Below are 22,544 nucleotides of genomic sequence, written 5' to 3'. Positions count from 1 at the left end.
GTTCGCCTAAAGTCCATTCAATGATTTTATAAAACTCGCCTCCTTAAAGCGCTGGATCAATCAAAATGATCAACTTGTTTGTGTATGTTAAAATTATTTGTATGCTAGTACTCTGCCGCAAAACAGTTCTCATTGGGAATTAAAAGTAAAATTCTCCAAAATGCTGGTAAAACTCTGCTTTCATTTATATATACCCCAATGATTTGATAACACAACGCTTCATGAGGTATGTCTCCCCCAGTATATTAAGAGAATGGACCTAGGCAGGGGGTGGAACTTATTGTTCATCCTTGACTGAGTTTAGTGAATATCTTGAAACAGTTACTCAAACATAGCTCTTAATTCACAATGAGTTGGTTATTAGAGATCGTGGAGGGGATGATAGTCTCCATTACACAGCCTGTGTCAAGTGTGTCACCTCTTGGGAATTGTAGGAATTCCTGATTGTCCTCGCTCGTTACCGCTGTAGGTTTTTTTGTTTGCTTGACATTTCTTTAAAGAAAGAAAGCAACGGTGTTCCTGAGCGGTACGATAACATGCTTCATGCAAGAATCAGCATAACAAGCCATGGACCGCTTTTAGTACATATTGTAGCAGATTATTTATTGGGCGAAGTATTTCACCTCTTGTGCTATATAATATTAATGTTATTAGTAAACAGAATATACTGTTTTATAGTAAATATACTATAAAATTATTTGTAATTTTACTAAGTATTGTCCAAATTTGGTAAACTCTAAAATTGTTACTCGCAAGCTGGGGTAATGCAAAATTCATCGTCTCTTGACTAACATCATCCAGGTGTAGGGATCACTTGTGGTCACACTAACCATCCACATGTAGGGATCACTTGTGGGCACACTAACCATCCACATGTAGTGATCACTTGTGGGCACACTAACCATCCACATGTAGGGATCACTTGTGGGCACACTAACCATCCAGATGTAGGGATCACTTGTGGGCACACTAACCGTCCACATGTAGGGATCACTTGTGGGCACACTAACCATCCAGATGTAGGGATCACTTGTGGGCGCACTAACCATCCACATGTAGGGATCACTTGTGGGCACACTAACGATCCACATGTAGGGATCACTTGTGGGAACATTAACCATCCACATGTAGGGATCATTTGTGGGCACACGAAACCATTCAGATGTAGGATCACTTGTGGGCACACTAACCATCCACATGTAGGGATCACTTGTGGACACACGAACCACTCAGATGTGGGGATCACTTGTGGGCATACTAACCATCCAGATGTAGGGATCACTTGTGGGCACACAAACCATCTAGATGGCTTCATCCAGCAGGATACATAACATCGCCAACGGATGCCCGCTGAATGGGTCACAGTCCATTGAATGGAACTATTTAATATGATGATTTACGCCTTTGGCTGACATTTTTAAAAAGACAATGCAGAATGTTTATACTTTATACACAAAGACAATATACCGTTCCTATTCAGGAGTATGATCATCATACTTTTGGGGCCAAGACAAGAGAACAACCCAAATATTTAAGCATTGTTAAAATGCCAGTTAAATAAAACACTTATATATAACAGGGGGAAGGGGGGCTGGGAAGGGATCTCAAATCTTCCAGCAATGATACAAAACTTAAGCTGTAAGTAGGGCAAATCCTGATTCAGTTGTCTGGAAACCCAAAGCCAATGGTCCTCTAATTCCGGCCTTGTTCCATCGTATAATTGGTTGAAGTTTAATGCATAATAGGTGTCTGAGGACCTTGCCAAACGCCCCATCCGCCAACCTCACATTCATCTCTCTTTGTACACCATGGCAAGTGTAATTACAGGAACGGTGCTGACACAGCAGAATCTCCCGGGCGTTGCGTGGGTTTGAGTGAATGCAGGATGACACCAATCACATGTTCGGCATGAATCTGTAGACGGAGTAGAACGACTGCCTGATTACAGACACTGGGAAACCACAAGAGATGTTGCTGGCCGAATAAGTGGAAAAATGTTACCAGCTTGGATGCCTGGGGTTAACTTCTTCAGCGCCACTGCAGAGTTAACGCAGTATACTTATTGGTCTGAAAGTGCAGTTTAAAGTGGTTTAAAAATGTACTGAGCAAAATATTGAGCTGATTTTCTCTCCCGGATTTTTTTATTTTCAGAACAGGTTTAAAAACATTGGTCAAAAACTTTGTGCATAACATAAAAATATACATCATCTAAAAATGTAATTGTTGTAAAAATGTGACTCATTTAGGTACCATAGTAAAAAAAAGGGCCATTTCATTTAAGCCCATCAAAGAAAGTCCATTTCTTCCCTGTAAGGGGGAAAGGGGATTTAACCCACGTTGTGCCGCCAAACCGGATGCACTAATCAGTGGCAAACGCAAGGTTCTGGCATGCTATGTCATTAATATTGCTTTTCCTATTCAAATCTACCCCTTACATGGATAAATCTAAAATATGCCCCTTAGTAATTGGATGCGTTGGCAGCCCCACATGCTAACCGAGTCCCAGGTAATGGCTCTTGTAGAATGAATCAGGAAGACCCTGGCACGCTGGCACACCAGAACACTTGCTTGCTCTAGTTTTGTGCAGATTTTCAGCTTGGACAAAGTTATTCCATAGTCCGCGTGTTCTTGTACTTCTACTGGGATTATGTCATGTTTAAATAACTATCTGCAACAGGTGACTTGAAGGAGGCTGTGTGTTCAGATTGTGTCATTTCTAAACTCCTCTCTTGTACACTAACTTTTAACACTGTCAGTACAGAACTCTTCCCCGGTCCAGTCCCATAGTGGGCTACCTTGGGCTGCTTAACTGGTCTGCCTGCATTTTTTGTCTTTAAAATGTCCCTAATAGTCTGCTGAGATGATTCTTGCCCCCTCGCTAGAATTTGCAAGCCTGGCCCCAGTGGTGACCACTGGACTGTAATCACATGACTCATTACACAAACCAAATCACCCTCTGGTTCTCTCTGTATATAACCCATCCGCCATCATGAAGGTCTTGTTATGTTACAGGGGACCTTCATTCCCCCACGGACAGGGTGAGTTATGTACCATCACCTGCTGTGAAACCACCACACTCAGTAAATTCCAAACAATGGTTCTAAATTCAGCAGCCCTGTGCACAACAAGACCACCGGCTGTGCGGACCACCTGATAATCCAGGGACCCCCCAGTTGAACAAATGCAATAGATCAGCAGAAGTGTTTGATTTACCAGTTAGTCTGTGCAACATATGTGCTATTCAGTAACTGGTATATACTATGATCCGACGTCTATATACCGTACTGGGTAAATCCACTATCCCCTTATTATTGCACTTATATCCATATTTTTATGCTGTAAATCTCAAATATCCAAGATATTAAAGGGAAGGTGCACCCCCACATATGCAAAATCAATATCATACAAGGAAGAGGAGGCGAAAGGAAAATGTGTAACGGGGGCACTCATTGGATAAATTAAAATTTACTTTAAAAGCTTTATTAATATACATTAAAACTCATTGATATATAATGGGTAATATAATATTATCATATTAAACTTTTCTCTTTTTAATATGATGATATTATATTACCCACTATATATCAATGACTTTTAATGTATATTAATAAAGTTGATAAGTACATTTTAATTTATCCAGCGAGTGCCCCCGTTACACATTTTCCTCTCTCCTTCTCTTGTATGATGTAGTAAAAAAACTCCGGCTTCTAGCTTTAGTTTGTAGTAGTAAAACATATAATTACTACATATTCATAACTGAAATGGACTTTTTTTTTTTTCTTTAACCCTTTTCTGATTGTTCAGTTCAGGTTTTGGGATTTTTTTTTTTAGCACAGTGCCCTCTGAGCACAAAATGAGCGATGTTGGGGTACAGTGTAAATTTAGGCAGATAGAATGATCTATGAAGCAAAAGACGCAGGAGGCTTGTTCATGGGGGCACTTGGGTTTAACCGGACAGGGTGACATTCAGCTCCCAGAACATAAGTCCGTTCCCATAATCAGGATAACAAGGAACAACTGTTTTATTATTTAAGTGAAGTATTCCATACTGCGGACACCTTGCTGTATGAACGGACAGCCTAACACTCACCCTATTAATGACAGAAACGTCTTTTTGTTTGAATGAAGTTCAGCTGAAGGTTACATCTGCTCATCATGCAATTTAGCAATCTCAGAAACCCAGTAGCGGATAGACTAAATGGGAAGTCAATGTTTCCATTCAAATATAAAATATACTGGATTAAAAAACTATCTTCTAAAGCTATTTTGCAGTGACCGAGTTTTAATCACCCCACGTATCTCAGACAAATACATCCCGCTGAAGGAAACAACTTCCGTAGCTCGACCAATGGTTTAATAGGACAATAAATAGACAATTCTCAGCGGAAGTCTTAAGGATTGTTCAGGTAACATTGTAACAATTTTACATTAAGTTATATTGAGAATTTGCAGTTTCCTCATTAGCAATTTCTGCCAGTTTATCCTGGTCTAGAAATGATTCCAAGTTCACATGTTCTGTGGCTCAACACACCATGGTTTATAGAAACGTCTGTTCACATATGAAGCGATATATAAATAGCGAGAGACACACACCCATTATAAGTGCACTATTGCACAGAACAAAAAAACAATTGTTGTCAGCGCTTATCCTTAACACTACATATCTGTGTGCATCTAGCAAAATGAAAACATGAGGCATTGGTTCACATTTTGATCAAAACATTTAAGCCTGCACCTCAGTGTCAAGGGCACCTATTGCACAGAAGAGGCTTTGGATAATAGGATATATGGCTGAAGTTGGTTAATAGTTATAAGTTGATACATTTAATTCCCCTCTAAGACGTCTGATGTCACTGCCTGAGCACACAGAACTGGATCGGAGTTTGCGTTGTTCCGATAACCCCTTGGGCACACGCACACACACAATCATCTGCCTCTCTTATAACAAATAACGTGATCTCACCTGGGAACAACTGCTTGGTGGGAGCGCTGAGCTGCGCATGTTTTGACACCCTGTACGCTACGTCTGGTCCCTTTGACGATTTTCTGGATGCACAAAACCCCGTTGTTTTTTTTACTCCGTCAGGTAAATTGTGAAAATCTAATACCTTCAAAACATCTGCTGGTTCACCTGTTGGAAGAGAAGGAAAAGAGGGAATATTAATAATGCAAAAAAGCCTGAAGACATTTAGCCCTGTGTATGTTACTGCATAGATATGTCTGTGTCACGCTCTATGGGGGGCTATATTGGGATCTTGGGTACAGATATATACCCATAAAGGACAGAGATGAAAGGAAGAGGGCACAGGGGTTATACAACACGGCCCTCTGTCACTGTCTCATATCTCATTCTATTTATATCACACGTGCACAGGCCCGTCTGCAAACTGACTGTTCTGTTACAGCTGGTGGGAGTTATTAACATAGATGGGAAGCTCAGCTGCAAATAGCCAGTGTCCTCTATAAACTCAGAGGTATCTTCTTAAAGCAGGCCTCCAAGCAGCATTCATTTCACACTTAGGGGTAGAGTCATCAAACTTTCTAAAAAGGAAAAGTGGAGGTGTTCTTCACGGCAACCAATCACATTCTAGTTATCATTTATCTAGTACATGCTAGATTCTGATTGGTTGCTACACCTCCATTTTTCGTTTTAGAAGGTTTGATGAACATACCCCTTAGGGTTTTGGAAAGGTGACCATTTGTCTAAACTATCCGTCTTTTACTCTGTAATATAGTTTGTAGATTGTAAGCTTGCGAGCCCAGCCTTCTTACTTCTCTGTCTGTATTACCCAGTATTGTGTTATTACTGTGTTTGTTCACAATTGTAAAGCGCTATGGAATTTGCTGCTGTTCTATAAATAAATGATGATGATGATGGTACATAAAAAGCCACCGCCAACTTAAAACAAGAAATCACACAAGGTGTAACAATTTAGCACAGAAAATTGTCTAAGCGAGCTCTTCTAAGAATATCTAACTGGAAGACGACAACAAAGAAGACAACTATAGTTTGCTGATGGGCAAAATATTGGTTGATCCCAGAAACAGCTGCCACAACTGGGTATAAAGGATGTGCACTTTAACACCAGCTAAGTCAGAGCTTTCAGTTGTGTTCTTTTCAGGGCTAGAGGACGAGTATAAAGGAAAATCTGCCGCTGCTTCTAAAACAAGGAAGCAACTGATTGATGCTCCCGCCCGGCGCTCACGTCTATAGATCTTGACTGCTAGAGACGGAGAGTGTAATGCAGACATACATAACACGGGGGGAAATGTCAGCTCTGGAACAGGGAATGAATACATCTCTGGCACTAAAAAGCTTTTTGTGACATCCACGATTTGTTACAATCCGCCATGCAGAACAATAAGGCAGATTACTGCATCAATCAAGAAAGAAAATATATTAAAGCAAGCAACATATCTCTTAATTATCTCTAAAATAGCGGAATGTCAGATTCAATAATACAATGTTTTTCTTTGGTGTTTTGTCTTTTCTCCGCTAACCTTATTAACTTACAAGGAGCTTTTTTTTTTTATCATCCAATACTAGAAGTAAAATGAATAGACAACTGTCCAAAATGATGGACTAAAAGTGATATGAGGACAGGATCCATTGTCTGCAGCATTGCAGGGAGTACAGACGGACGGTTTCTGGGACTGCGGATGTCGCTGAACCACTTAGGAATCAGTCACTCTAACCTCTGATACAGTTATAAGTAGGAAGTTATCTGACCTCCAGTGAACTCGCTGCCAGTCTGACAATCCCGGACAGAAAGCTGATAGCATATCATGGGAGATGCCGCCTGACTGGACACATACAGATGTGGAGGGTATCCCGATGGTGGGCGGCCAACCTCCCCCCCTCAGTGTATGAAAACATCAGGACATCGATAGTTAGCTGTTCTGTGATTTGGCAACAGCCATTTCAAAATTGTATTCATTCATTGCAATATATATTTACAAATTTGCAATGAATAAAGCTGCTTCCTTTTCACAGGTTATAAAATAAATATGTTGAAAAAATAAAAAAACTTCAGAAAAGCCAGCAATAGATACATGATCATCACACGGTGCCTGGGACAACATACACTGATATGATCATTAGAAAACAGATGAGCAGATTCACACATCCTGACGTTCAGCTTAAACCCTTCTAGTCCTTCAGGGAAATCAAACGTACAAAACAGAAATTCTGGAAGCTGATAAATGTGTCACAAGCTCACACAGCTGTGATTTGTACTTGTGAGACCCTAAAAATAAAGTTTTGATCAGCTACCCTGGGAGCAGAGACCTGTACCAGAAATAGGACGGATGGGGAGAGGGGGGGTGTATTAGAAGGGTACAGATAGCAGAGGAAGCCATTTTCTGAGCTGAACCAAGCTAAGGAAGGGGGGGGGGGGGCACTAGGTTGGTGGCACCCCCCACTAAAGCGGTGGGCTCGGTCAATTTGTAACTGCTCCCCACGCCTCTCGGTGCCCCTGGGTACAAAGTAAAGACCTTGGTATTATGCACTACAGCAGGGTTTCCCAAACCCAGTCCTCAGGGCTCCCCAACAGTGCAGGTTTTCCAGATCACATGTGACATAATTAGGACCACCTGTGGATCTGTTACAATGTGTCAGTCAGTAATGAATACACCTGTGCTCCAGCAAGGAGACATGGAAAACCTGCACTGTTGGGGTGCCCTGAGGACTGGGTTTGGGAAACCCTGCACTACAGCGTTCCTGTGTGAATTATTATATTACATATCCCTGGGATAGCAAACGCAGATTATATATAACATATGCCTTGTATAATTGGAATGCATTCAAATATTCAAGTTTTATTAGCATTTTTAATCACCTAGCTTGTTTCTATCCTATTCACTACTATCTATTTATTCCACATGTATACTAAAATCCCCTGAAAATATTTGGAATTGCCATGACACTAGGATCTGGGGTGTCACTGTGTAGCGGGATGGAGGAAATACCCACGTCACATCCGGATTTGTACGTATTCCGCCTTGTCACAGTTTTGTTAATGGAGCTTCTAGGAGGGCAGCAGTCCAAATCACTGCCTACAGGAGACACAAACTGAACCCTCTCCAAAGCGGACGGCCAACCCCATCCTCCTCTCTCTGTCAGATCTCAGTCAGCCCCCCAGGAATGTGACCCTGGACTGTGTCCAGAGGCCTTGTAGAGATTCCCCACGTTATCTGCAGAGCTTCATAGCTCTGTTATTCCATTGAAAACAAAACAAAACCAAAAAAACACTCAGCAGCTAAGATTTCTGTAATTAAAAAAAAAGAAAAAGTAAGAAAAGAAATACAATTCTCCCATTTCCCTCCCCCCACAAATATCCATCAAGCTTGGCACACCAGGGGTACATTGGCAGGGTCACGGAGTACAGGAAGTTCCATACTTTGTAATTACTGCATGCAAGGCCTGGAAACCTAATCAAATCCCCAGAAAAAATGATTTGCAGGACGATCTATGAAGCACTTTGCCTGTTGCCAGCTCTCCTCTGTCCCATCAGAGAAACAAGTTTATTGATTATTGCTATTTACAGGGTGGACAGATACGTCTATTATGGGGAGATGGACATTTCCGTTTTGGAATGCGGATAGATATAGGATTGGGAACAGCAGTAATCTAACACCGGTTGCTGTATAAAAACAGAACCCTACTGTCACGGGTCAGCGCAGACTAAGGATGGAGGCTGAAAAAATTGGGGGATACGTTTTCAGCAGTTCCAGGACATTGTCTACTAGCTTGTGACTGCCAGGGCCTACCCACATATTTATTATTGTGTCTCCTGAGCCACTGACACAAAAGCTATTTGTCACAATGGCTGTCAGTGGACATTAAACCCAGACACAGAGCGCTGTGTATCTCCGGTTTCAAATAAAACTCAGTGGACCAGTCCCATTTAATAAAGAGCCATCTAGGTTTTCATTTGGCAAGTAAAATGTTGCATCTCTGATCTCTCTTCCATGGTGAGATTACCCGGATGTCTTTAAGGCCGGCATCCAACGATCTATGGCTGGCTTTTGTGACATTACAGAAGCTACAAGCAGACAAATATTTTTAGGTTCAACCAAAAAACATGACATGCAAACGAGCAGCAGATGAAGTCAGCCAGGCTAGAACCACCAGCCAATCAGTTAATTGGCTCCTGACAAAATTAATCCTATTGTGTGTGAATGTGGTAGGGAGTATAGATTGTAAGCTCCAACGTGGCAGGAACTGATGTGAACGATTAAATAGTCTCTAAATAACTGCTAATCAATAAAACAAATAAATGATACATTGAGGCAGAGAGCCGCTATTTATAGAGCTTGCAATCTGCAGGGGACAAGGGGAAGGAGCCACTTGTGAATCGACAAGGATGAACTTTATCAAGTGCCGGACCTCAGAGTAGTGGAGCTGATATTGGAGGGGGAGAGTATTAAATACTGTAGGACGCTGAACAAAGAGGTATGACGAAATTGATTCTTTTCACATGGTTTCAATTTATGGAAATTGATGATGCTGTGTTTTTTCCATTAGTAAAATAAATAAATCGTGAAATAGATTACAGTGAAAGTTTAAAAGTTCATAGAGCAAACAATCCAGAGTGAAGCATACAGGACTTTCAGTGCCCAAAAATGGAATGTTAGTAATTAAAGAGTCAACGTTAGTTTTCACATGGAGGTAGACAAGGCTCACAAGGGGTCTGTTCTCTGCCCTTTGTACCAGGTATTTAGCTAAAACATGCGGTAAAGAGGGTAAATTTGACATTGAATGAATGCTGTACACACAGCTGTTGTTACAATGACCTAGATCTCGTTTCTTTTGTTAATTTGTTTCAATCATCCGCCCTCCTGTCCCCAGGCAGTGGGGTATATTGCCGCTGCAATCGATTTGCTTTGCTTAGAGTGGATAGTAACGCTCATTATACTAACAAATGGGCGAGATTCTTGGCCCCTGGAGACATTCATAAAAATGGTTAAAGATTTAGAGATGGGAGCCCCTTCTTCCTGCGGTGAATAGTAAGAGGACTGACCTAAGGATTATTGCCACATGAGCATTGCCAGAATTATAATGCTACAAGTAATAATCTGTCATCTGTGTCTTTAACCTGAGAATTCCTGAGGCCTAGGAGACCGGTGATTAAGATGTGGGTTAGAGATCGCTGTATTGTTTCAAATGTCCTGAAACAAAATCCTAGAACAGAAACAAGTAGCGATCCGAAAAAGTTACCACAATGCAACGGAAGTAAAAACGCAAAGTGTTTGTTCTATAGATTGTAAGCTTGCGAGCAAAAACCTTCTTGACCCTAAGTCTCTCTTTATTACTGTGTTGTTCCCAGTTATAAAGTGCTACAGAATATGTTGGCCCTATACAAATAAATAATAATAATAATGATGATGAACTAGCTAAGAACAATAACTTTTAGCGTCACATCTGTATACAAGCTCTCACGAGCAGGGTCCTCTCTTCCTATTGTCTCATATCGGTCTATTGTCCGTCTTCCCCATATGTCCTTGTTGCTGTCTCGTTACAGCCTAATCCGGCTATTTGTCAACTTATTCTATCACATAAATAATAACAATTGTGAACAATTTTTTGTTCTCTAACAAATACAAATGTTCTGTTCAGATGCCAGCACTAATAGGTCATTTCTACATCACCCCAAGAGGCAGACTTGTGTAGTTAGGTAAAGAGCAGGGTCGAGTATGATTCATTCCCATATGGAAAAAAGTTTAGAGTGGCTGAGGTAGTACAACCATGAGATCACTCCATGAGTGATACAAAACTTTCCTCAAAGAGATTTGGGTTTCATCTAGAATCTAATAAAGTTAATGTGTTAGTTCTCTAACTGTGTAATACTAGTTACTCAACAGTGTTATGTTATATGCCGCTGACATCGCCACGTGAATATGTTTGACATGCAGTGGTAATGAGTGCTTGCGGGAGGGTGGGGGTATATAGAGCATACTCAATGGAACCCCCCCATACAGCATTTACGTATGGTAAAAACAGGAAAGGGAGCAGGCAATGTCCAAAAAAACAGTGTTTCAACAAGCAAAGGCAAATGCTAGTGGGTATGGGATCGTTGGAACCAACGGATCCTGAAAGCATTTATACTGATGCCAGTGGGTAAGGGCCCTTATACATAGATGATCTCAGTTTAACATTAACCTTCTCACCACATCTATCCCCTGCAGGTGGCACAGTATATGCACCACATTGACGGGGAGCTCACATTACACGTTCTGTTCTTGGCATTATGGTGTTGGGTAAATAAATAGACAGTGGTCTATTGAGCGTGCGCTAAAGTGTATTTGGGAAACTGACTGACTGGCATAGTTTATGGGTCCCTGTCACCTACTCACAGCGGGGGAAGTTGTTTTGCAGCCAATGCCAATATACAGCTTATTACTTCACTTGAGACACAGAGTGGATAGCCCTGGAAGTGAATTGTTGGGCTACATTCTCAGAAGGGTTGGTTCCACCCATAAATGTACTGGCAGGGAAGCTTCACCCTCCTCTGCTGCCCGAGGCATCAATACCCCGTTAACTGACAGCTCACAGGGCTGAAAGCCATGACTGACCTGGTAGGCCGAGCAGGGGCACAAAAGGAAGAAGACTTGCTCTTCTGTCATTACGCCTCTTATATGGTCAGTCACCACAGTGACTGCAGGAGACCTGGGCCATTTGTACTCCTTCTGACATCAGTTACTGCGGAGCATCTGGTAACCGGAGTGCTTGGGTGACAAAGGGTTTGGAGATGAATATTGGGGGACCAGGAGACAAAGTGAGAAATCCCACCCCAAGCATTGGGCTACCTGAGACGAGGTTCTCCCCTTGCCTCAATAGAGAAATAGCCTGTTATGCCTGTGACAGTTATACGAGACCGACCCCTGGCAACTGCAGGTGTGCACCCAACGAGAGACCATGAAACAAGCAAAGAAGATGTGAGCGAGCACAGAAGACCTCTATATCTTTGATGCTGCCCAAGAGAGTTGTATTCATCCACTGACTCACAGTCATTGTAGCACAGTACAAGACTTAACGTGTATATGTAGTTCAGCTTATTGTATATCTCTCTGATGTCTGCACATGAATGAAAATCTAATGCAGGGAACTAAGTCTGAGCATGCCCTACTAGGACATTCTGGGACTTGTAGTTCTAGACCATCCAGAATGCCACAGGTAAGCCAAGCCTGACCTAGACAGTGCGAGTTGCATTTGTAAAGCTGGGTACACACCTATTTAATCTTACTACCATTGTAATTTATGTAACGATTTCTCAAACAACTGAAAGTCCCGATGAGCAGCCAATTCATGTGTACACACCTACACAATTTATTTTCAGATCTGTGGTCTTCATCACAGATATCTGCCTACGCTGATGGTGGTGAGTGTGCACACACTTCCTTATTTATCTGACATTGTTCCATAGTTGATGGTGATTTTTAGGAGGTTTAGGAAACCGAATCAAATGACACGATGTACAGTCCCACATACTAGTGGGAGCATACACACTGTGCACGATAATTGCATTTGTGTGTACCCAGCTCAACCCTTTTCAGTGAACACTCAGAAATATGTTACAGACAACACAATTATCATATGGTCAGATGCACATTTATAGAGGAGACAAGTAACTATAAACTTACGAAAGTCTAGAACAGCCAGTGACACAGTAATAGAAGTACTCCAGGACACAGAATGCAAAAGTTACTTAATAGAAACCTCTTCTCATTTAATATTCTCTTGTAAATTCTGTTGTCACTTAAAGTTTAACCATGTCAGAGTCACATTAGAAAATATGATCTCCCTAAAACTTAGCTGGCTCCATGCACACCAGTGTCTGCCGGAGCCAAGTCCTAAACTCTGCATTATGCGGAGGATATTTTAGTAATGAATCACTTTATCCCCTCGGGGAATCACAAAAGCAATATTCCCATTGCCAACAAAAGAATGCATTATATTAGAACAACACAGGATGAGAAAACTCCAGGGGAAAAGTCTAGATCATAGCAAGGAGGGATGAAAAGGGAGGAGGCGAAAAGATCAGGAGTCTGTTCCAACTATTGTTCTGACTGTAAGATATTCCTCTGCTTCTGATGAGAGCGCTGTGACTGGAGGGGGTGGCAGGTCCTGTAGGTGGCTTCAGAAGACATCTACACTAGGTCATAAGTATACTGCACATTGTTCCATGCTGCTTAGGGTAACAGAAGACCTTCACACATGTAACACTAGTCACAAATGGGTCTATTTATCAAATTGGCAATGGGTACCTTCACTGGCAATAGGCGTTACCCCAACTATCAAGAAATTTCAGCTGTGATAGATTTCCCACACAAAGTACTGGGAACCCTATTTAACAAGGATTCAGATGGTGATGACAGGACCAAAAAGAGTGACATACATATAATATATATATATATATATATATATATATATATATATATATATATATATATATATATATATAATTTTAGTGGAACTGAAAAGCCCAAGTCTGCGTTTCAGTTCTGCCGTGAATGAGTGAACCAGCTAGTTAGATCACGCACGAGCCTATCGCCGTACCACTCCGGGCCTGTGTCGATCAGCTGCCATGCAGATATTTTGTTGATAAATGGCAGCAATAACAGCTTTATATAAAATATTTACAAAATCATTGTTATTGTCAATTTTTAATAAATATTCTGGAGTAATACCACATAGGTGCATTGAATGCCACATTCAGACATTGTTGAGACGCTCATATAGTGGCAGATTGCATCCAATAGGAAACCCTGTTTCTTTGTAACAGACAAATGTTGCAATGAAATCCCTCATACAATAGGTACAAAATGTGTACTCCAAATGCAAATCACTGCTTGTGGTAAGATCAGCTGCACTAAAACAAGACGAGTGAGTCTTTACCTGCAAGACCCTTACACCACCATCATTACAGCCAGATTGGCTGTCACAGTGATTGGCATTGCAGCCTGGCAGTGCTCTGGGCCTTCCGTCTGATCATGGAGCTGCCTGCGTGGGGTTTGAATGTCCCCCCTGTGCTGGCACAGGTGTCCTCTAAGTCTCCAGTTTTCCCCATACTGCTAAGTTAAAGGTCACCTAAATAAGTTATCCTTGGTACTTAGGTTTGTACACCTGTGGAAATTAGATTGTAAGCTCCACTGGGGTAAGGACAAATGTTTTAAAATAAAAGGATAATAATAATATCTTACCATCTTGGCCAAGCTATTCCAATCAGGCAAAGTAACCGATAAACCAGTTATAAATTCCCATGACAGATCCACTTTAAGGATGATTTGCAGAAAGTTTAACAAGGTGCAATGTCAGAAAAGTTCCCAAATTTTAAATTCCATCACAGTATAGGAACTTTCACTTATGTATTTACTGATGTTACCGGATACCATTCCCAGTTCATTAGCGCATATTTCAAGACCTACTCTAGTTATAAATAAGTTGTTCTCCAATGAAATAAAAATGAATTTGTTAAGTGCAAGGAAGATGTGGTTAGTTTGTATGTATGTTGTATACACGCAGAGTACATATGTATACATGCCTTGGGGGCTGCAATGCTTTAACAAATCTTGGTCATAAAAGTGAATAAATAGTAACACCAAGAGCAATTAGAGATAAAAAAGCTGCAAGCTCCTTCATAACATATCAATTGCAAACGTGTTACATACAATCAAAATATGCACAAAGTATTTGAGATATTAACATCTTACTATAAATTTTCCTTTCAGACATGCAGCAGACGTGGAAATCGCGTCTGATTGCTCTCCTGTCATCTGCTATGCCTACTGGCAACATATTTCATAACACGTTCTTTAATAATGAAAAATCCATCACCTATCATTTGGAAACAGTCCCACAGTCTCAGGTTTGAACATGTTGCAATGTGCGGTATGCAGGTCTGACACCCCACCCTCTTGTTCCACCACACAGGACAGGGAGGAGGTAAAGATGGATCAGTACTCAGCATATTGGGGACTAGCTGATCCCAAGTCCTTGTTCTGACCCTACCCAGCACCCCACTGCAAGACAAGACAGTAACTTCCACCCTGCATATACCATAATACTATCAAACTTCATGATGTAATAACAATTGCTGTATCCATACAGCTCATTATCAAGGATAATAAGTTTCATAACATACAACACAACATGAATAAAACAAAATGCAACAAATTGTATAATAAAAGTCCAATAATTATCCATGTGTGCGTTTACTAAGGTCACATTATTGCATTGTTGGGGGACGAGCCCTAATAGACAGAACTATAAAACACAGCACCTATAAATCAAGGACAGCTAGTGGTTATGGGTAACAATATAATCCGAGGACTGCCACAAAGAAACACAGAATATGCCACTTGCCCTCTGCAATTGGTAATTCATAAAGTCTCCGTCCATTAATTAGCAGCAGATTGTCCTGGAATTAAGACTTTATTTTTTATTTATTAGGCGCACATCCATCAAGCTGCTGCTTATAACACAGCAACACACATCTCAGCAAATCCCAGTCTCTTCTTTCCTGTGTTTTTTTAAACTTTATTAACAACTTTTAAATGACAAAACACAGGGTTGTCACAATAAGCATTATGGATAAACATTATTTTAAACACCATCTATACAGAAATGGAATTTGCGTGCTGGTGAAATGAACCAATGTAACGGTTTTATTAAAAAAAAAATGTAAAAAAAATACTTTCCTAATAAAAATATTTTTCCCCCTACAATGACCCCTGACTAATGCCATCCCGAGAACCCGAAATCTGGCGAAAACTTCCATTTTTGCTGGATCTGGGTTTTTTCTCTGATACATAAACCTCCAAGTGTCTTATCGCTTTACTTCTGCTTTGTGGGTAGTATCTCCTACTGCTGACCACCTGCCACTTTCATCATCCATCCCACTGTTTGTCTGGTCCTGTCTGCAAAGAGCGAAGACTAATGTCATAATCACTCTCTCACATACTGTACATGACTAAGTGGAAGAAATCTGTCAGATCATTTCAAATGTGTGTTAAAAGCAGACAAGGTTTGTCCTGTGGTAGCGTGAATGCCCCCATTCCCAGACTATTCTGTGGTGTCTGGAGAAATATTAGCCTTGGCGTTTGATGACTCTATATTTTCCCATATTAGAGATTTTATTTTAAGTTTCTTGGGAAGATTTATTTAATCAACTATTGTAATTTTATATAGTCACCTACGTCTCCCTTTCTCTTAGATGTGTAAATGAAAGAAGTACAGGCAGCCAGACCATGTGTTTTTAGGTGCATCATGTAACATTCACAAGTCATTCTGGGCTGTATAACAGACCGCTGGAATTAAAATACCCAATAAAACGGTCTTGGATAGACACAATACTCCAATTACAGCATGTTAAGCGTAGCCAGCAGGCATGGGACAATACCGGCGGCTGCCAATGCGACTGCAATCCTGTTGCTTCCCAACACACAACTTGCTCCAATCCAAAAAGAAGAAATGTCAACAATGAGGATGGATTCAACGCAGGATACACGACGCAGGATACTCATGGGCAATGCTGCATAAATAACACAACAGGCAATGGTGATGTACGTCATTGCCCTTTAAAGCGTAGAGAGATATGTTGGAACTATAGAAATAAATATAATAATAACAACAACAACAACAACAACAAGATAAGAGTCTTGGGTGATCGTTGATATAGGAATAATACATAGCAGAACATTTCCTCTCCCTAACAATAAATACAATACAGGCCAATCACAGATCAGACTCTGGGTGAAACCATCACTCTTCCGTTTGGCTGGGAAGACTGGATAAGTTGTAGGAGCGAACCACTTAGCGTAGCAGATAGCGGACTCATCAGTACGCCCGATGGCGATATGAACTGTACATGTGTGTAAGAGTGACCAGACACGGGATAATTTGCTGATTAATCTCAAGGATTCCTACCTGACTAAAGTGTAAACTTATATAAATCAGTTTCTTTGTGTGTGTAAAGCAGAGAGGAAATACCATTAATCTGCTATTAATAGTAAAACTTTTAATAACTTGGAAAGTTTAAGCTCAGGTGGGGGCGCGTAGCTGGGCCGCCTGGAGCCATTCTTTTCATTACAGATGGTGCTGGTACTGAGAGGCAGGGTAGCTGTACCAAGCATAATCAAATACTGTGTGCATGCGCAGAACCCGACCATACACTAGAGAAACGTCCAATTGGTCTTTGAGTAAAAAAGACCCTTACTACATCCTATGATTTCAGAGGCTGAATGGGGAGCGAACTGGGTGTATGCACGTAGTCACTGTACAGTAAGGGTGTGCCAATCTGGAGCGCACACAGCAGCATCCGATTCAGGCTTTGGGCATCTCTCAGGTACATGTGATTCTGTCGCGTCACTTGCACCAGCTACAGGTCAGGTGTAAGTGCTGATTACTAGTGATAACGCTGTGTATACAGCTAGAACATATGTTTGTTTGTATTCAGGAGCAACTGTAAAAAAGTATTTTATGTACAGTAGACATTAATATCATCCTAATAAATGTATTTTATGGAAATAAAACAACTTTTTTTTATGTTTTAATGGTCATTAATCACTATGGGCCTGATTCAATAAGGATCTTAAATGAATTATCTAATTTCAGTCTCCTGGATAAAACCATGTTATAATGCATGGGGTGCAAACTAGAGATGAGCGGGCTCGGATTCCGCTAATCCGAGCCCACCCGAACATTGCGGATACAAACGGATACAAACGGGATCCGAGCACTGTTTGGATATTTCCGGCGGGCAAAAAAATGAAAACAAGGCTCTGTTGTCCGAGTCTCGCGTCGAATCTCCCGAGGGGTGGGAGGGAGGGCCCAGAACAATTCCATCTTGTACCTCTTTTTTTGACATTATGTGCTCAAGCTACCTCGGTGCAACCTTTTGGCCTAAAAACAATATTGTGAGGTGTTCAGAATAGACTGGAAATTAGTGGAAATGATTGTTATTGAATGTTATTGAGGTTAATAATAGCGTAGGAGTGAAAAAAAAAACCACAAAACTGGTTTTTAGCACTTTTTATGTTTTTTTCAAAATAAATCCGAACCAAAACCTTTCGTCAGGTGTTTTGCGAAACAAATCCGAACCCAAAACCTCAAGCAAATCCGAATCCAAAACACAAAACACGAGACACCAAAAGTCGCCGGTGCACATCCCTAGTGCAAACTAGTTTTCTATTTTGCACATAAGTTAAATACTGACTGTTTTTTCATGTAGCACACAAATACTTGATATCTTATTTGTACACTGAAATTTAAAGTTGATACATAAAAAAACAGTCAGTATTTAACTTATGTGCAAGACAGAAAACTAGTTTGCACCCCTTGCATTGTAACATGGTTTTGTCCAGGAGACTGAAATAAGATACCTCTTCATTTAAGATCCTTAATGAATCAGGCCCTATATTATTAACAGGTGACAAGTGAATATTTTCTTTGTCTGTGCGTTCTTTTGAGACTTTATATCCCACATATGTATTGGATGTATCCTGTAGTGTCTGTTAGAGCAGAGCGCACCTAGACCCGTATTCATCACCAGACGTATCTTCACATCTGCTCCTTGTTGAATACGGACGTGTATATACCCGATGTATGTGCGCTTTTTAAAAAGAAACGCACATTACGTTTGCTTTGTGTTTGTTAATGAATCAGGCCCACTATGAGGTTCTGTATTCCTTCCCATGAGGCACTTAAAGGTACAAGCCCCTCTAGAGCAGAGATTGCCCGACTGGCCCTAAATGACTGAACATCGCATCTCTCTTTGATCCAGAAAACTTGGCAATATACGGAGAGCCTATTACATTCCAGGAAGCTGCCGGCTATGGAAGTAGGACAGAATTATACAATTATACATAACTCGGTGGGTGAGTGAACAGGGGCCTGGCCTCTTTTATTTCATCCATTGCTTTCAAAGAAGGCTGATAAAATTAAATAGCACCACTTGTCTGATCAGCACCAGGCCATACACCAGTTAGAATTACTCATATATTTTTGGAAATTACTGCAAGGTTTAGGTTGTGCAATCTTTTTTTTTTTCTAGCATTCTCCCCCACCCCATCAGTGCCAAACACACCTTGGAGGTACAATGCATGCCTAGCCGCAAGCGTTTCGGATTCTAATTTTAGATAAGAATTAATCAAATATGTAATCTCCTGCTTGTTACTTATCAGATTACCTGCAGGGCAAATGACATGAAATAACATTGAAGACAAATCTACAATATTTTTCCAAAAGAAGTGAGCGAGCGAGGGGGAGTCGTGTAAGAGGAGGGGGGCGGGGGGAGACCACTCTGCTGCTGGGGTTATCAGGAGTCCAGTGTCAGAGAACATATCCATTTTCCGTACATTGGGATCGATGTATAGACAGGAACAACCACTGAACAGAGAACATGACAGAAAACACAGAAGCTCTTTTCAAGGCGTGGATCCGTTGCCAGGGAACTCTGCAATTCCCTACTTCATTAAACCACCCACCAGCTGCTGATCCGGGACGCCCCAGCGCCCCTTGGCAGACTGGGCATTTTGCCAACTTAGATTAGTGCATCTTGGAAATGGAGGGTCCTCCAGGATAGTATCTTAATAATTCTCATACCCACTGATCATTCTATAAAAGTGCTCAAAGCAAGTACGTTCTTTTATACAACAACAATTTTAAACTGAAGGCTTTAGAATCTGAGCTAATTTCTGCTAATTGAAATCATCTGCAACCAACAAACTAACTTCCGTTCTCTTCGTGCAACCCCCAAATGTATATTTCTGGGCAGATGTAAGATATGTGAGTGCCAGCCCAAGACAATCCCCCTAGAATAGGCCACATATCCCCAACATTTCAAACCCAAGCCCAACAGTGAAACATATCATATTACATGGATCAGTCTTTGTCCCACGAAATATAAAGCTGGACACGATTGGATACATTTGTATGTAGAAAGAAAGGATACATTGTTACTATGTTGTGGTTGAACCATAGCTTTGTGCAATTGTTATCTGTATAGCCTTTCCCCTAAATTACACTTTGTTACTTTTCATTGGGCAATTGGTGGCTGCATTACCAGGAAATAGACTAACAGACTGAACGGAGAGATCGTGTAGATGATATACAGGACTCATACACAGTCACACAGGGCCTGCAGTCACTGTGATTCTCCAATCATAAAACAGGGGGCGGGACACCAGGCAATTATTTTATTGTAAAACTGATTACACTACACTCACATATATAAAATCATGGAAGTTAAAACATTACTTTCCTCTAAACTTTGCATTAACTTAAGAATCAAATCAGATATTCGCTTTCCACGCCCTCAGGATCAGACAAAGAAACTTTCTGGCCAAGAGCGATGACCACAAACTCTGGAACTGTATTCCGTAGTCTAACTGGAGACCGGAGGTCCTGCAAATAGCACGCTGTAAGGCCTAAATATCCCACAGCTGTCACACGCCATGTCTATATTTACGTACTGTCCACTTCAATTACACTCCAGTGTTACAAGCAAACAACTGGATGGTACATAGGATCATAGGGTTGGGAATCCCATTATTTGGGTGGGAGATAAAGCTTTTGTTTTAACAATTTGATCCGTTCTGTAAATATGTTGCAAATAAGCTCATTTTCTTGTTACGGTGCAGGGGGGCTTTTAACTTCTTATTCCTATGAAGAAACCACATCTACTTACTCACCTACTCTCCCGAAATGTCTGGGAGACTTCCGAATTTCAGGGAACCCTCCCAGACTCCTGCCCAATCTTCTTGCAAAGTGGGTGGAGGGGAATATGAGTAGAGTGGCTGCAAAACGCATACTCATGGCCCTGAACACCGCTGCGCCATGCTGAGATAGGCAGCAGTGCGCAAAGCGGGGGCAGGGCCATGATAACGTGAATCACGCTACCCTGCACGCGCACCTTGGACTTCCCCTCCAGAATATCTCGTAAGTGAGGTATAAAAAATAGGCAAGTATGACTGAAGGTCAACGTATCATAGACAACCATCTAACATCTTCTCTAAAACAAGCCATCATCATTTATTTATTTATATAGCGCCACTAATTCTGCAGCGCTGTACAGAGAACTCACATCAGTCCCTGCCCCATTGGAGCTTACAGTCTAAATTCCCTAACACACATACAGACACACACACACGGACAGACAGAGAGAGACTAGGGTCAATTTGATAGCAGCCAATTAACCTACCAGTATGTTTTTGGAGTGTGGGAGGAAACTGGAGCACCCGGAGGAAACCCACGCAAACACGGGGAGAATATACAAACTCCACACAGATAAGGACATGGTCGGGAACTGAACTCATGACCCTCAGTGCTGTGAGTCAGATGTGCTAACCACTGAGCCACCGTGCTGCCCAAGCCATGCTGTAACTTGTAGTTCCACAACAGCTGGAAAGCCACACAATGACCAACACAGAGGATACTTGAGCAACTTTTATTTCTTTTACAGAGGCGCTCAGGCAGTTACCCTACAACGATGACACAGATTTCCCATCTCCAGCAGGGCTTGCAATTTCCCTTTCACTGTGAACTGAAACATATGGTGCTTCTCTCCTGACAGCAAAAAAAGTTTAGAGAGAGGATAATGACCAATTAAAGCAAATTCCACATTAAGTAATAATTCAAGCTATGTATCTCTCTGTGGTTATGGAAATAAACGTTCTTGATATACATGACCTGCTCCCAATCACAGCATGCCTGCTGGGAAATCTGGAGCAAACATGTACCAGCCGCCCTCTCCTCCTGACCTGATGGCCCGCTAAAATGTGGCCAGGCTCAAATTCCCGTACAGGACAGGGAGGCCCCAGAACAGCATGGTTTCAGAAGGTTAGTCAGCAAGATATTTCTTTATAATGGAGCTGTTGGTTCGGACCCCTAGAAGATAGATCTATTCTCTATATCACAGCTGTCATTCCAACTATTTATACGCATGGTAAGGGTGGCAAGATGGCATCTGCATCTTGTCCACTGTTGTTTTTCACAGATAAGAGCAGAAAGAGTGAAGTGAAAGGTTTTCCTTTGGGGCTGCAACAACTCTGCAATCAGTGTTTACATAACATATTCTGTTGTTAGAGTATTTCCTGGGTCTCTCTGGACCCTGGCAGCAATCACACAGGAAATTTCCCACAAGGAAATTGGTACAGCCATAATTATTCTACAGAAGGACACAGCTGCCTGAGTGATTATTATTATGTCCGCAGTAGGCTGTTGTTGAAGATGTGTGAAGGATTACTGCTATAATATGGGCCAATTATTTGTGGAAGGCCAAATATGTTGGCAGCCCTCCTTCGGCACGTTATTCGTGAAAATAAATATATATATACCAGCAAAATTGATAGGTTCCTCCATGTCCTTTATTCCCTCCTTCATGCGATCCCTGTCCTCAGCCACAGAGACCTCACAACTATAGCACTTACGTGGGGCACTGGAGTCAGCTGCATACAGGATTCTACAGAGCTGGTAAGTGTAGTGTGTTGGATTAGTATGTGGAGTATTTATGTTATGTGAGAACTGCTGTGGGGAGGTTCATATT

At 41.4% G+C, this 22,544-nt stretch overlaps 1 protein-coding gene across 3 annotated transcripts in view; it reads right to left on the bottom strand.

Moving 5' to 3' along the window:
• Positions 1 to 22,544, bottom strand: part of COL5A1 (collagen type V alpha 1 chain) — a 270,218-nt gene that overhangs the window by 111,457 nt on the left and 136,217 nt on the right. For all 3 annotated transcript variants that reach the window (XM_075185732.1, XM_075185733.1, XM_075185735.1), the window contains one exon: positions 4,964 to 5,131. In XM_075185732.1, coding sequence (XP_075041833.1) covers positions 4,964 to 5,131 — 168 coding nt within the window. The remainder of the gene's footprint in view (positions 1 to 4,963; positions 5,132 to 22,544) is intronic.

Source organism: Mixophyes fleayi, chromosome 9 (genome assembly GCF_038048845.1).
Source record: "Mixophyes fleayi isolate aMixFle1 chromosome 9, aMixFle1.hap1, whole genome shotgun sequence".
NCBI classification, from domain to species: domain Eukaryota; kingdom Metazoa; phylum Chordata; class Amphibia; order Anura; family Limnodynastidae; genus Mixophyes; species Mixophyes fleayi.
Note: the sequence above shows the minus strand (reverse complement) of the source record. Positions and strands in the feature narration are given on the sequence as shown.